This window comes from Bos indicus, chromosome 5 (genome assembly GCF_029378745.1).
Source record: "Bos indicus isolate NIAB-ARS_2022 breed Sahiwal x Tharparkar chromosome 5, NIAB-ARS_B.indTharparkar_mat_pri_1.0, whole genome shotgun sequence".
Lineage (NCBI taxonomy): Eukaryota > Metazoa > Chordata > Mammalia > Artiodactyla > Bovidae > Bos > Bos indicus.
In genome coordinates this window covers 7,425,950-7,443,343 of record NC_091764.1, presented here as the reverse complement: position 1 = coordinate 7,443,343, position 17,394 = coordinate 7,425,950, and the positions used below count along the sequence as shown (strand labels likewise).

Sequence of the window (17,394 nt, the reverse complement as noted above, 5' to 3'; positions counted from 1 at the left end):
AGGAAAAGAGCAGAGGGAACGTATTGTTGGAGATGATAACCCTTGTGTTCAGTGGAAGAAGGCAACACACAAGTGTGGATATCAAAAAGCCAGCCAGAGGAAGGAAAAAACAGCTATAAAAAGCAGATGGTTTGAGGAGAAAGGAAATGTAAAACAGAATCCAAAAAAGTATATGGGTCAAAATAATAACACAAATGATTCTGGCAAAAATATTGCTCTGCAGAAATGCAACAAATGGCCAAAAACAGAGAGGCACAGCAAGATTAAAAATGTAAGCATTCAGGGGCAATAAAGAGAAATACCTATTACCCGCATATTTTTCAGAGCCTAAAAGCTGAGCAATTTAAATTGATCCATGCTAAAGCTAAACAATAAACACTGATAAAGAGAAGTATAAACCCGAGTGGAGAGTCCCAGATGTACAATTAAATCTAAAGACCAATTAAGTCATTTAGAAATTTATGTTGCATTTGAAAAGAGGTTGTTTTATGCACTGTTCTTTGTATTTGCTCACCAAGGTCTGAAAGACTGCAATATGAGTTGCTTCTTCCAATGCTAGTGATGGATTTGTCAATGACCCATTCATCCACAGCCACTAGGTCCACTTTGGAGCCAACGTGTAATGTGCCTACAGAGCTAGGTGGTGTCTTCAGGCCGAGAGAGCAGATACTCCCTCACACAACTATGCAGCCAGGCATTGGACATCTAGAAGCCACCAAACGCCTCCTTCCTGCTCCTGACTCCTTTCCTGACTCCAGCCCGGCTCTACATTTCACTTCTAGAATTCAGATCTGATGCTCTTTTGGCCCTTCTGGCTCCCAGCTTGATGGAGAGTTTCCAAATCCAGCAAGAGGAAATGCTATAAGCTGAGCAGTAAAGCAAGTAGAAACAAGGGCACAGGATCAAGAGAGTTGCCTTCAGGATGTAAGTTTGGATCAGTTGGTTTGAACAGGAGAAACGAAAGATGGGTAGCAAAAGCATCAAGCAGGAAGCAGCCTGCAGAGTGACGATACCACTGTTATTACTGATATATGATGCATTTGTGTACACAGGCCTGGTCTATTTTTTAAAAGCGGAATTAAATACAAAGTGTTTTCTTTCTGTACATTTAGTAATTTGAAAATAATTATGGTCCTCCACCCATTCAATGTTTTGCACTTAAAGACATGTCCTTATATCAAGAACTTTTGGACAATCTGGAAACCACTTCTGGGCACCTGAGAATATTTCTAATATGGCAAATTTTGGCTGATTTTGAACATCTGACTAATTAGGCAGTCATGGGCTAACTAAATTCTTGCTAATAGTTCACCAAACCATTTCCAGATGTGTGGCTAGGCTATATTTCCTGGCCTTTCCAGCAATTAGGTATCCTGCGATAGGGCTCTGGCCAACAGAACTGAGTGGAAGTGAGTTCTGTGGAATTTCTAAGCCTCTTACACAATCCTCTATGTTCTCTCTTTCACTTATGGTTAGCTAAAGGTAGGATGGTACAACCACAAGCTAAAAAAAAAAATCTGATTTCCTGAGTTACCATAAACCTGTGTCAGCAAACTCTCTATAAAGGGCCAGACGGTAAATATTTAAGGCCGTACTATATTACAACTACTCCAGTCTAGTCTCACTGCACAAAAGCAACCATTGACAACATGGAAACAATGTGATAGCTGCATCCCAATAAAACTCTACTTACTAAACTTGGGTGCCAACCCAGACTTGACCTATGTACCACAGTTTGTCAAACCCCAATATTATACAACAACCAAAAGACTGAAAAATAACCTCCTACTGTGTTAAGCCACCGAGCCGTTGAGTTTATCTGTTAGAGAATTTAGCATTACCTTAACTAACCAACGGAGAAGGTAATGGCACCCCACTCCAGTACTCTTGCCTGGAAAATCCCATGGATGGAGGAGCCTGGTAGGCTGCAGTCCATGGGGTCGCTAAAAGTCAGACACGACTGAGCAACTTCACTTTCACTTTTCACTTTCCTGCATTGGAGAAGGAAATGGCAACCCACTCCAGTGTTCTTGCCTGGAGAATCCCAGGGATGGGGGAACCTGGTGGGCTGCCGTCTCCGGCGTCGCATAGAGTCAGACATGACTGAAGCGACTTAGCAGCAGCAGCAGCAGTAACTAACCAAATGACATTTTGATTGTTTAAAAAATTTAACACATGTCATGATGGGAATCTGTGGGAGTGACACCCCACAGGTTTTCAATTCTACAAGAGTCCTTTAAAACATCAAAATACAGCAAAAAGAGATGGCCTGCTGTTCTTCTTTCTTTGTTTGGTTTTTCTCTTTGATGGAGACTGTATCATCTTATTTTATGGGGAATCAGGTAAATTTTTGCCACCATCTTCCCAACTCCAGGCAGACTTGTAACACTTTTTAACAGATCATTCCATTTACTGGGAACAGTGGAGAAATCCTGCCATGCGTTCAATTAATGATCTCTCCCACAGATATTGAATTTCTCTACTGGCTCTAATGACCAGGAATCCAAAGTAAAGTGTTTCTCAGAGCACAAATGGAGCAACAGTGGGAGGACAAAGAATTTAAAGTGAAAATTGTCAAAACTTAATTCAGCCCTCCTGCAAGAATCACAGTTTTCTATATTTTCCCATTATGTGATTGAAGCAACAAAAAGAAGAAATAATAACTGATTTTGTCTGTGGTTTATAAATTGTTATCAGAGAGAGACAGAGAGGGAGATTGAAAAGTAAGGACTTAAGGGTCCTATAGACCTCGGTTGACATTCCTGCTCTATTTTGACACCTCTCTGAGCTCAGTTTCTACATATATTTAATTGTAATAATAATAAATTGGGTATAGCATCCAGCATGTGGTAGGTACTCAGAAAGTATTAATAATGATCATTAGTTTTAACTGGTACTTGCTGCCAAATTCACAAATTATCATTTCTAAATAAACTGTAAATTTTTGTTTGAATTAAAATACTTCACAGAATGTTGTGTTTTGTTGATAATTAGTATGTTAATTCAAAAAGCTATAGCTTATTTCACTAGACTTGTCCCTCTTCCATTACTCTTGAGAGGGTTATTTTAGACAAAAGTTTGCTCCATTACACACTCCTAAACTTCTGTATTTCCAAACTCTCTTTTTACTGGATATTTCCATATTTTATCCTCATCTTTCTAATATATGGACTTAATCATGTCTCTTTGATATCCTCCCCCTATCCTCTACAGAATAAGTACAAATTACTTATTGAGCATTTAATGTCACCTTCCCATTGCCTCATCTCAACTACATCTCTCTTATCCATGTTTTAGGATTGCTGAATAGTCTATAGTTTTCTAACCACAGCACAGTATTTCATACCTTGGTAGATGCTATTCTACCTAAAATGTTCCTTATTCTGTATTTATTTGGCTAAACAAATTCAGTCTTCAAAACATGGTTGAAATGTTACTTTACTCATACATGGAAATTAATCACCATTTCCTTTGTTCTGCTAATAATACTTAATATTGCTAATCTTTATACTAAAGTATTACGTATTTTAGAGTATTATAATAGGTAATAAGTTGACCACCAACTATGTATGGTGACACACAGTTTATAGGCAATAAATATCTCATTTATTCTTCAGAGCAATTTTATGTGGTTAGTTTATATTATTGTCTCCATTTTACAGATGAAGAAGCTGAGGCTTAAGTATTAATTGACTTGCCAGGGTCACTTCGTTAGTGAATATTAGAGTATTCTAAATTGACAATGGTGGTCAGCAGATGTTAAATGGTACAAACAGGATGAAAATAAGAAGTAAATGTGAGCCAAGAAAAGATGTCTTTTTAAAAGCCATTAGTAACTTCTCAGAAAACAAAAGTCAGAAATCAAGAAAAGTAAAGCAAATGTAAAGCTTGGAATAGTGGCAATAAACACAAACTACTCTTTAAAGAAATGTATCTGCAAATAATAATCATTAAATATTAAATGTTAAAATTAATGAATATACTTAACATTTACAAGATTAATAATAATAGTGGTTATTATTATTATATCGTAAAGACCTGAGCATTTTCAGAAGCTGATTCTAAAGCAGTGCTTCTTAACTGATTTTGACTTCACCTTCCCCACAGGCACATTTCACAACATCTGGAGACATTTCTGGTTGTCATAACTGGAGGATCGTACTAGCATGCAGTAGATAAAGGCCTAAATTATGCTAAATGTCCCATGATAGTAAGACTGCTCCCCTGCATCACAGAATCATCAGGTCCAAAATGTGATGAGTTTGAAAAATACTGGTCCAAAAAAATCCATTGAAGAGAAAGATTGAATAAAAAGAGAAATGTGATAACGGATAGGACAAAAATCACGAAGAAGAAGAAAAGGAGTACATAATAAAACTATTACCCTTAGAAAAACTTTATCAAGAACTGCTGTCCTCGGTTCTCTTTTATTTTTTACAGATACAGAGATTGAAGTCGAGAGAGTTTAAATAACTTATCCTTTCAAAATCTATCAGAAGTTTAATTCAAATCTTTGAGCTCCTAATTTGATGTTCTTTTAACTATGCCAGCTAGTATTTTAAGTTCAAGATTGAGGGTAATTCCTGGAGACATGATAGCATAAATATCAACTATAGAGCAATTATTTTATTTACAAATTAATGACATACCTATTGATTGTATGTTTCCATAAACAATATATTAAGCACCTTCATTTTTATTACAGGAAAGAAAAAACGTCTATAGCACTGGGAAGGAAGAAGCTAAGAAGAATGCATTTAGCTAACTGGCATCAAGTATTCACTCAATAGTGACAACTGCAGAACAATTTAAAAGTTGTATGAGATTTTGAATTACATTTAATCACATATGTTTAAAACATTACATATAATTCTTTAAAGACTTTGTAAAGTACAAACTAAAATAATGAATTATGGTATTACACTGTCACATTTCCATAAATTGTTACTCAAGGGAAAGAAATGCATGCTACTGAAAATCTGAGTCTTCAGCCAGTAGAGAAAAAGTTAAACTTCAGAGATCATTACAATATTCTTTATACTATTGCTGTCACAAAGACAAAAACAATTAAAGCAACTATTAATGGCTTCACTATAAAACTTGGAGCATGAGCTATAACAAGAAAAATAAATGATCTTGTTTCTTTAAATACAAATAATTAAATGTGCAAGCACAGCAGAACTAGGCAAAGCAGGGGTAACCATCTAGAGAACAGAGGGCTGACCTATGCAGCCGTGGGCCTGGCCAGCCCTGCAAGTGGTGCCGAGTGAGCGAGCCAACAGGAGTGTCCACAGTCCTCAGCAACCAGGCATCCTTGCCATGAAGGAAACAGCTGGAGACCAGGGACCGCCCTCTACTCTACTGACATCTGCTGCTATGTATTTCTATCATGGGGTTTCTTTTATTTACCAATATTTTTGTTTCAAACAATTTGATGGAGACCATGTGTCAACTTAATTGTCTTCTGATCATTCCAGGCACTTGGTCATACCAGTGCAACTCACTAGCAATGCTGGTGGGCTGCAGTCCATGGGGTCGCTGAGCGTTGGAGACGACTGGGCGACTTCACTTTCATTTTTCACTTTCATGCATTGGAGAAGGAAATGGCAACCCACTCCAGTGTTCTTGCTTGGAGAATCCCAGGGATGGGGGAGCCTGGTGGGCTGCCATCTATGGGGTCACATAGAGTCGGACACAACTGAAGTGACTTAGCAGCAGCAGCAGCAGCAGCAGCAATGCTAATTAAATACTTAAACCGTACCAATACATATAGAAATTAATACAGCCAATAGCCTTTCTTCTCTTCCCCTGGCACCACAAGGAGTCCTCCTTGTTGAAATGTTGTTTACTGGTAAGAACAGCATCTTCTGAAACCACACAGTCTTAGTCTGAATCCATATTCTGCCACATTGAGATACTGGTAAGCAATTTAATCTCAGTTTCAGTTTATTCATCTATACAATGGGGATAATAACAGAACTTATATCATAAAGCTATTGCAAGGACCGAATGGAATACTCCATGAAGTGCTCAGTCCAATAAATGGCATCTAGCAAGTCTCTGTAAGCATTAGTTAATATTAGTCCCTTTCCACTCTGATTTCTCTGAAATCTCATTGACGGTGTAATTTTGTCTCATTTTTACATAAGAAGAGACTCCTTCATTGTCTACCAAATGCCTCTATCTGCCTACATCTATAATCGGATCCCCTAAACTTTCTTTTCATCAATAGTCTGCTCAAATTATAATGGCTTTCCAACTTGGTATTCCTCTGTGAAATCCTCTCCTCAAAAGAATGCTTTTTTCTCCTCTACATGGGCATCTTATCTGCCCATTAAATTCCAACTACTTGATGATGAAGTATTTTTTGAATGTTCCAGCCAAATAGGATTTCTATCAAATGTAAAATCTGACAAAATAACTGCCCTCTTATCAATATTATCCATATATTTTCTTGTCTATGTCACAATTTCTGTTTTTTTTTTTTTTAATATACAATTTAATGCTTCTGAGCGTCTTCTGTTTTCAAAGCATTAGCTTTGGGACTATAGGAACAAAATAGTAAGAAGTGATCTCTACTTTGACTGTTCTTGCAACTAACAGGGTAAGAATATTAATCAAACCTCCACTCTATCATGTACAAGTACTTTCTTTATATCTCCACAACTGAATGTAAACTTTTCTTCCTTTTAACCTGCACAACAATTTATTTATTCTTTTCTTTGACTTTGGAAGTAAGTCTTTAAAAAAAAGGTAAAATTTGGAGAAAAAAGTATAAATAGAATATTGCAAGTATATCATGAAGAGAGAATAAAATGTAAAGGCAAAAAAAAAAGTCACTGCAGAGACAAATCTAGATTCAAATTCTGGATTTTGACACTGGTACTTAACTGTTTGATCCCATGCTGGTTTCCCACTCTTATCTAGGCCTCAGTTTAATCCTCTGTAAATGTGGATACAATGCCATCTTTGAAACACTGGGAGACTAAAATGAGAAATTTCCTATAAAGTACAAGATCAGTTAAGTTCTGTTCAGTCACGCAGTTGTGTCTGACTCTTTGTGATCCCATGGACTGCAGCACACCAGGCCTCCCTGTCCATCATCAACTCTTGGAGTTTACTCAAACTCATGTCCATTGAGTTGGTGATGCCATCCAACATCTCATCTTGCCCTTCTCCTCCCTCCTTCAATCTTCCCCAACATCAGGGTCTTTTCAAATGAGTCAGTTCTTCGCATCAGGTGGTCAAAGTATTGGAGTTTCAGCTTTAGCATCAGTCCTTCCAATGAATATTCAGGACTGATTTCCTCTAGTATGGACTGGTTGGATCTCCTTGCTGTCCAGGGGACTCTCAAGAGTCTTTTCCAACACCACAGTTCAAAAGCATCAATTCTTCGGTGCTCAGCTTTCTTTATAGTCCAACTCTCAAATCCATGTATGACTACTGGAAAAACGATAGCTTTGACTATATGGACCTTTGTTGGGAAAGCAATGACTCTGCGTTTTAATATGCTGTCTAGGTTGGTCATAACTTTTCTTCCAAGGAGCAACTGTCTTTTAATTTCATGGCTACAGTCACATATGCAGTGTTTTTGGAGCCCCACAAAATAAAGTCTGTCAGTGTTTCCACTGTTTCCCCATCTATTTCCCATGAAGTGAGGGGACCAGATGCCATGATCTTATTTTTCTGAATGTTGAGTTTTAAGCCAATTTTTTCCCTCTCCTCTTTCACGTTCATCAAGAGGCTTTTTAGTTCTTCTTCACTTTCTGCCATAAGGGTGGTGTCATCTGCATATCTGAGGTTATTGATATTTCTCCCAGCAATCTTGATTCCAGTTTGTGCTTCTTCCAGCCCAGCGTTTCTCATGATGTACTCTGCATATAAGCTAAAAAAGCAGGGTGACAATATACAGCCTTGATGTACTCCTTTTCCTAATTGGAACCAGTCTGTTGTTCCATGTCCATTTCCAACTGTTGCTTCCTGACCTGCATACAGATTTCTCAAGAGGCAGGTCAGATGGTCGGGTTTTCCCTTCTCTTTCAGAATTTTCCACAGTTTGTTGTGATCCACACAGTCAAAGGCTTTGGCATAGTCAATAAAGCAGAAATAGATGTTTTTCTGGAACTCTCTTGCTTTTTTGATGATCCAGTGAATGTTGGCAATTTGATCTCTGGTTCCTCTGCCTTTTTGAAATCCACCTTGAACATCAGGAAGTTCACAGTTCACATACTGTTGAAGCCTGGCTTGGAGAATTTTGAGCATTACTTTACTAGCATGTGAGATGAGTGCAATTGTGCGGTAGTTTGAGCATTCTTTGGCATCGCCTTTCTTTGGAATTGGAATGAAAAACTGGCCTTTTCCAGTCTTGTGGCCAGTGCTGAGTTTTCCAAATTTGCTGGCATATTGAGTGCAGCACTTTCACAGCATCATCTTTTAGGATTTGAAATAGCTCAACTGGAATTCCATCACCTCCACTAGCTTTATTCAGTGATACTTCCAAAGGCCCACTGACTTCTCATTCCGGGATGTGTGGCTCTAGCTGAGTGATCACACCATTGTGATTACAAAGTACAAGGTAGATGCTCAAAAAATTATTTTCTATAATAATATTTAAAAAAACTTTAGTTTGCATATGTAATCTAAGAAAGAAGGGGTCAACAAGCCATGTGTGAAAGAAATTAAAAATGAGAATAGAAGTAATATGTAGGTGACAGATCAAGTGGAAAGGAGGCTGGGCATTTAAAAGTGAAGGCCAGTTTACAGTGGTAGATTGTCTAAGGAACTTTCACGAACAGGGACGTCTAATACTTAATCACACGCTATTTGCTGAAGCATGACAATGTATAATACTCTTCCTTAACCTTAATCTCCAGATTCTTAAGTATGATCTCCTAACCAAAGTGACTCTCTTTCTCATTTGGGTGAACACCTCGGAAGAAAAGAAAAGCAAAATCCATATGAGGAAAGACACTAGAAAGTTCAAGAAAAGTTGAAAATCAGAACAAAAGGTAGACAGAAAAAAAGTATAAATCCTTGAAATATCATGGTGGAATATGAAATTGGGACATGAAATCTGTAATTAAAGCTATTTATTTTCTAAGACCACAATGAGCTATCACCTCACACCTGTCAGAATGACAATCATCAAAATGAACACAAATAACAAATGCTGGCAAGGATATGAAGAAAAGGGAACACTTTTACTCTGTTGGTAGGAATGTAAATTGTGGAAATCTGTATTGAGGTTTCTCAAAAAACTAAAAACAAAATTACCGTATGTTCCAGCAATTCCACTCTTGGAAAATCTCCCAAGCCCACATTTATAAAGACACATGCACACCGATGTTCATAGAGCATTGTTTACAATAGCCAAGATATGGAAGCAACCTGAGTGTCCATCAATAGATGAGTGGACAATGAAAATGCAGTGTACACACACACACACACATGCACACACACTACTCAGCCATAAAAAGAGTAGAATTTTGCCATCTGCAGCAACATGGATGTACTTGGAGGTCATTATGCTAAGGAAATAAGTCAGACAAAGACAAATATCCTATGGTATGACTTGTATGTAGAATCTAAAAAGCACACTGACCAGTGAATAAAACAAAAAAGAAGCAGACACAGACATAGAGAATAAACTCGTGATTACCAGTGGGCCCGGGAAGGTAGAGAGAATCAGTAGGTATGGTATAGGTATGGGCTTCCCAGTGTTGCTAGGAAGAACCCACCTGTCAACACAGGAGACATAAGAGATGCAGATTGCATCCCTGGGTGGGGAAGATCCCCTGGAGAAGGAAATGGCAACCCACTCCAGTATTCTTGCCTGGAGAATCCCGTGGACCTAGGAGCCCAGTGGGCTACAGTCCATGGGGTTGCAAAGAGTTGGACATGACTGAAAGTGACTTGGTACTTTAGTACAGTTAGCACAGGTATAATACAGTAAGAAATACAAACTATTAGGTATAAGATAAGCTATAAGGATATATTGCACAACATGAGAAAAATAGTCAATATTTTATAATAATTGTAAATGGAGTATAATCTTTAAAAGTTGTAAATCACTATATTGTACACCTGTAACATATAGTATTGTATAGAAACTATACTTCAATTAAAAAAAAGAAAAAAAAAAAAAGGACAGGGAGTCTAATTTGACTGAAAAAGGTTGGGACAAGCAAGCATGAGAAAAAGAGTAGCCAGATGGAGCTAAGATAGAAGTGACACCAATCGGAGGACTGAAATATAAGACAGGAGAAGTAACTAAAGTCTTTTTTTTTTTTTTAATCAGAATGGTAAATGTTTTGAATAGATGTGATAGAGAATCCCTGGGGAAGGGACCAATTTGGAATTATTACAATAACTGACAGAAAACTTAACAAAGGTCAAGCTTGTGCATAAAGGGATCAATGAAGATGTGTGTAAGGGGATAAATACAAGCTGCAGTACAGAAGCAAAATTTCCAATTTCTAGCAAATTATGGAACATGGAATAGCAATGTTTATTATCAGAAGTTAGACTAGGAAATCAAGATTAGATGCCTGGAATGTTGGCATGTACACTAATAAAAAACAAGAATAGGCGAAGGGAGTACTGGATTGAAGATCCGTTTCTGACACTGTCATATCCAGATTTGTTTTCTCTCACCAAACTGTGAGGCTGTTCAGTACAAGGACTGGCCAAATACTCCACATAAATGTTTCTTAATGATAGTCATCTATTGTGGGTACTATCCATGGTCTCTTTTCCTTAGAAATAGAACCCATAATTTTTAGTTGGGCACATGGTTGCTTAGAATAAACTTTACATTTTCCAGTCTCTATTACAACTAGATAAGGCCTTGGAACTACAAAATAGGCCAAATGGATGTGGAAGAATCCTTAATGAAATAGGACATGTATTTTTAATTGAGTGAAAGTCAGTTATCCACTCAAGACTGAGACATGGATGCCAAAATGGTGATAAACAAAAAAGAGACAGCTTGGATCCCTGACAATTTGGTGAAGTCCCCCTGCCAGTCATGGAGTACTTACTTCCAGATAGCCTTTAAATGAAAGAGAAAGAAACCCCTATTTGAATTCTGCTATTGTTGAGTTTTTTTTAAAACAATTTGTAGCCACATCTAATTTTCTCTAATACAGCTACCTTGATCATGTTTGCTGTTTTCTTCAGTTCAATTTTTTCAAAGGTTTATGTAAGTCTTTATTCTTTCCTAACATTTAGAAATATTCTGGAATGCTGACCAGGCATTCTTTACATTTGATTGAAAATTTTTTAATCTGATAAGTGACATGGTAAAAACATCCTTATAAATACAACATTACTTACCACAGAGTCTTATTGGAATATCAGATGTATGACTGATATGTTCACTAACCAAAGAGACCAACCAAAATTCTCTTGTGAACAGTACTTACAGTGGTCGAGTCTTAGGCCAAGATCATTTATCAAAGTACAAGTTGGACTAAACCTGCAGAGATTATAGCCACGGTCAGGGGAGAAAAGTGGTTTCTCTTCCATCTAGATCAGACAAGCCATTGTGGGCACACGGAATTTTAGAAGAGAATGACATCCATTTGCTTTTAATTATTTTCATAAAATTAAATATTTTTTTAGTCTTTTTTGGTAGTTTACACTTCCCTACTTTCACCTTGAAATGCTTATTTTGGGCTGAGAACACTAAGCCTGAAATTAATTACTTTCTTTTAACTGATTTTTGTTGGGTAGAAGATGTTGTCCTAAAACATAAAAGGAATAATTGTAGAACTAGAAGTACTTTAAAAATCATTCATTCTAAGCCATATGTTTTACAGGCGGATGATCCAAAGAGACTCATGAACATAACTAAATCTTTCTCAGCGTAACTGTCTTTTCATTCAGTGATTGATTCATTCATGTGTTAATCCATTCAATGACTATTTAATTGTTAGGCATAAAGGGATTGGGAGAGGAAACTGTAACAGAGAATACGGTCCTGGGCTGTATATATTTTCAGTTTAGTGGGGATAGAAATAAATTATCCAGATAATTAAAACTCAATATAGATCAAGATGTTGCAATCATTGCTACAGATAAAGAACAACAGGAGACGGAGGGACAGGAAAGGTAATTAGCAGAGACTTTATGAAGAAAGTCGCACTTTGCTGTTCCTGAGAAGATATGAACAAGTGAGGATAGAATGGACATTTCAGACAAAACGGTGACTTTCTTTTTAACTTGTACAGCTGATTTCTGTACAAAGACTTTTTCTTAAATTATTTTTAACATACATTTGGGTGGGAGAGTAAAATCAACTCATCCCAAAGGAGTCAGAGATGAGAGAGGTAACTTTGTAAAGCTGGACATCCTAAGTTAATGCTGCATTAAAAAGTGATGCAAGGTATAAAGGAATTCCTGCGAAGTTCACCAACTAAAGGGTCCTGTTACCCTTCAGCATCTGGAGAAAATGAGTGTAGTATGGTTTAAAACCCAAGAGCTACTGTTCACAAATGTCATAAATTAAATGACTGAAAAAGATGTCAGTAATGAGTAAAACCAGGGTTTCAATTTACAAGTGAAAACCCAGACAAATGTGCAGTATCAAGGAAAATCATATTTCCTTTTCTTCTATATTGTAATGAATTAAGCAGGCTAGGATTCACATATCCAGTCAGAAAGTGTATAAAATGCAAATGATTTAGAGAAAAGTGATGGTGTCTGTATGACTTTTCACAAATAAATCTTATTTTTACTTCATAATGTATATGAAAAATAGCTTCCCTTTACCTCATACTTGTGATCAATTATGATTTTCAGTAAGAGAGATATCTAGGATTTCACAAGGCACTTCATCAATAAGTAGTTCTGATAACACAGGCATATTCAGAGAAGTCTGTTCATCACTTTTACAACAACTGTACATAGGCCTTTTGACTATACAAACTGTTTAACTCTTTTACACCCATATTCCTCTGCTGCTCCCCAATTCACAACATGCTTTATATTCTACCTAACAGGAAATTTGCATTTCAGCTTTAAAGTCTGCAGGTAACCTTTAGTCACTAACCTTGCTGTCTTCTGTCTCCTTAGCTTTTCCTTGGAGGGGTTTCTTCTCTTCAGATTCACAGTTTGATTTGAAGGTGAGCTGACAAGAAAGCATTGAGCTCTCTAATTCAGTTAGTTCCAGAGGTCTCGAAGAAGAGCGTTGTGGCCCCGTGGTGCCAAGACTTGGTATCAGAAGAGCAGTGTGAACAGGCTTTGACCCAACAGCTGGCTGCCTTAGTTTTGAGGCAACCCCAAGTACAGGCATGGCTTCTATAAAAGTATCTTCTTGCTGCCAAAGAAAATGCTTCTAACCTCAGTCTGGTAGACTCCAACTTTAGTATTTCCAGAACAAATACTTTAAACAAAACTAGCAGTCATCGTGATTTAAAAAAAAAAACAAAACAAAAACTAATAATATAACTTGCAGGAAGAGGCAAAACTCCCCTTCATCTTCAGTTAAGTTTCTTTCTTGCTGGCTTGAATTCTCATGTTTTCATTCTCTCATATATTCATTCTCTCTCCTCTGTTCAGTGCGTCACTGCCCATGTAATATTAAATACTCCTTTGGGGAGGAAACTTTTCTTGAAGGTAACTGCTACAGAGCTCTTTCTCTAGGATTAAAGAGCTCCTAGATTTACTCTTTCTTCTCACTAGAGCAGTCTGAGTCTGAGCATTGCGAGTGAAAAAGAACAAAAGCAAAACCCTTCAGTCCAACTGTCAAAGCAGCCAAGAGATCACAATAGTAGAAGGACAGGCATTCTTCCTGACTTCAGAAATAATCAGCCTATATTCTCTTTTTAAAGAAAATTGTATTTCCCCCAGCTTTAAAAAAAAAAAAGAAAAGAAAAAAAGAATGGACCCGATTAATGGCCAAAACAAACAGCTGTTGGAAGAACTTTTAGCCCGGAAACAATCTCAGCAATGAAGCTGTTTGTCTGATTTCCAGCTATTTTTCACTACTGACAGCCATGAACCATGGTGTTCATTCTGTTTCATCCCATGAAATCAGGTTAAATTCATGCAATTGCAGCAAAAACTGCTAAATCACTCAGCAGATCATGACTGCCTAGGTTATGAAAACATAGTAAATACAAAGAGCAAGACACCAGATATACAGTAATCATTTTAAAATTTAATAATGGTGATACTAATAATATTTAGAGCTAATACATATGGGAAATATACTACATAGTGCTTACTAGGCAAGCACTTCACACATTATCACACTTAACCAATGGGATAACTCAAGAATAGGCGCGTGTATTTTCTCCACTTCCGAGAAAGGCTAACTCAGATTCATTTAAGTAATTTGATGAAAACCATGCAGTTAAAAAGTGAAAGAGCCTATACTATTTAAAGAGTAACTTTAAAAACTGAGAAACAATTTAAAATAAAACTATTATTCAAGCTCATTAAATCTAACTTAAAATTCTAAACTTCTAAAAAGTGTCCACTGATGTTTTAAATGGCTATGAAAAATAATGCTTCTATCCATAAAATGATTTTAATTATCAGATCAAGTTTCATTTCTGGTAAAAGCAGACCAGGATCTGTAATAAAAGCAAGGGGTATGTTTTTAAGAAAGCATCTGATGTAGCATACTGTCTTTAAAGTAGTTGGATTTATTTTTTTTTATTTGTATAATACCTTTATTGATATATAATTCACATGTTATACAATTAATTCATTTAAAATGTAAATTCAATAACTTTTAGTCTGTTCATAGAGGTATGAAACTATTACCACAATCGATTTTAGAACATTTTCAAGATTTAGATAATGGGTCCCCAGAGAAATTCCCCCACTATTTAGCAAATCCATACTTATATGATGGTCTTGAGATTTCAATAGAAAATGTATACCTAATAACAGGAATTTATTTGATTGTATATCCCTTACGTTGAAGAATTCTGTAAGACATTCACAGATTTTGTTTTAAAAATTTATTTATGTTATAATTATCAACTATATTAAGATTTAGTAATATTCTAAGTAAAGGTCCATAGAAAAATGAATGAACATTTAGTATTCTTTCAAGAACTGGTGGCAAATATGAGAATCATAATCAGTATTGTAGAAAATATCTCTCTATAGTGAAGGAATGATTTTATTTGTCTCCTGTTTCCAAGTCTAAAATTATTATGTACTTTTAATCCAATTTAAACTTGAATTTAATCCAAGAACTAAAGTACTTTTTTTTTTTTGTTCTTTTGATATAAGTATAGAAGAAATTCACATACAAGTTAGAAACCTTGCAAACTTAAAAAGCATCCCAAGTGGGCTTTACACAATGGGATAATAAGAAACAAAGATAACACTAGTAGTCATAAAGAAATAGTTACTTTACTCTACATTTCTAGTGCAAGTCCATTACTATACATTTATAGACCATTGAACACACTGTCTCTTCCAGAGACTATGAGAAGATACTGCAAACCAGGAGATGTTCAAGTTCCTAAATCAGGTTTTAAATTCTGTGAGAAGATACATGCACCCTGCAATCCTCGCATTGCAGACAAAACGGCATACCTAAAATAATAGTACTGGGAGGGGGAATCAGGTTCTGGGAAGGCCATTCAAAACATAAGCGACTTTGGGAGCGGATCACTAATAAAAAATAATACCAGTACTCCTCCGGAAGATAATTAGGACCACCCAGGCAAGCAGTCAAGCTCAGAGTTTAAAACAAAACAAACAAATAACATATTGAACAGAAGCACTGGAGATATTTTAATTAGAATTGGTAGGAAAAAAATCTAGTTGAAAGGCAAACTTTTGAGTCAAAGGTTTGCCACTGAAATGGGCATATGGGGCAGTACAATTGGCAAATATTTAAAAGTCACACAAGACAGGAGGCCCTGAATAAGGGACTTACTCTTTAAACTGTCTTAAAATTGAGCCAAAAGGGCACCTGTTGAGTGGACAGTATTAAAGCTGAGGATATCTTTTCCTACCCAAAGCTATAATTCTACCTTGTCTTATCCCTCGATCTAGAATGTATGACATATAAAGCTACATTATATCAACATAATTCTGTTTACCAACTGTAAGTAAGCTAATTGGTATTTCAGAAATGTGCTGGAGGAGAACACACTCTATTTCCTGATACAAGCAAATTGAAAACCAATGTTCACATGCAAAGGTTATCTTTCACTTTGAAGTATCTTTTGCTTATTACACAGTATCATTTCACTAGGACAGAAATATAGAATTGACGATAGTCACTGCTGATAGCCTAGGAAATTACATCAACCACTAAGTACAATAAAAACAAGCTAACTTATTATAGAGAATTTACTGTGTGCCAGGTACCGTCATCCATTTCATCCTAAAAAGAACATAACCTTTGAATAGGAGACAAAGGTGCTGAGAAGTAATGAACTTAAAGTCAGAGAAAATGGGGTTTCTCAAACTGGATTCGACAAACTACCACCAGGAGTGCTTGCTAAAAATACAGATTCTCAAATTCGTCCCAAATCTACTAAATAAGAATCATGAGGGAGAAGTTCATGAATTGAATTTAATAAATTGATTCTCTTATCTTACATTTTATTTATTTTTTATTTTTTTAAATCTTATTTAACTTTAGAATATTGTATTGGTTTTGCCATATATCAAAATGAATCCGCCACAGGTATACATGTGTTCCCCATCCTGAACCCTCCTCCCTCCTCCCTCCCCATACCATCCCTCTGAGTCGTCCCAGTGCACCAGCCCCAAGCATCCAGTATCGTGCATCAAACCTGGACTGGCAACTCATTTCATACGTGATATTTTATATGTTTCAATGCCATTCTCCCAAATCATCCCACCCTCGCCCTCTCCAACAGAGTCCAAAAGACTGTTCTACATATCAGTGTCTCTTTTGCTGTCTCATATACAGGGTTATTGTTACCATCTCTCTAAATTCCATATATATGCGTTAGTATACTGTACTGGTGTTTTTCTTTCTGGCTTACTTCACTCTGTATAATAGGCTCCAATTTCATCCACCTCATTAGAACTGGTTCAAATGTATTCTTTTTAATGGCTGAGTAATACTCCACTGTGTATATGTACCATAGCTTTCTTATCCATTCATCTGTTGATGGACATCTAGGTTGCTTCCATGTCCTGGCTATTATAAACAGTGCTGTGATGAACATTGGGATACACGTGTCTCTTTCAATTCTGGTTTCCTCAGTGTGTATGCCCAGCAGTGGGATTGCTGGATCATAAGGCAGTTCTATTTCCAGTTTTTTAAGGAATATCCACACTGTTCTCCATAGAGGCTGCACTAGTTTGCATTCCCACCATTTTATTTGATTTGTAGCTTGACAGTTCAGGGATGGACTTTATTTTTTTTTTTTTTACTTTTTTTTTTTA

The 17,394-nt window shown here is 36.5% G+C and overlaps 1 protein-coding gene across 13 annotated transcripts in view; it reads right to left on the bottom strand.

The window, feature by feature from the left end:
* The window catches only part of NAV3 (neuron navigator 3), an 893,860-nt gene that overhangs the window by 369,041 nt on the left and 507,425 nt on the right, over nucleotides 1-17,394 (bottom strand). For 4 of the 13 annotated variants that reach the window (XM_070788546.1, XM_070788558.1, XM_070788550.1 and 1 more), the window contains exon 1: nucleotides 13,052-16,705. The exons of 5 other annotated variants lie outside the window; for them this stretch is intronic. In XM_070788546.1, coding sequence (XP_070644647.1) covers nucleotides 13,052-13,294 — 243 coding nt within the window. In that variant the 5' untranslated portion in view covers nucleotides 13,295-16,705. Of the gene's footprint in view, nucleotides 1-13,051; nucleotides 16,720-17,394 lie in introns of those variants that run through there. 4 more of the 13 variants (XM_070788547.1, XM_070788549.1, XM_019960212.2 and 1 more) reach the window with 4 other exon arrangements.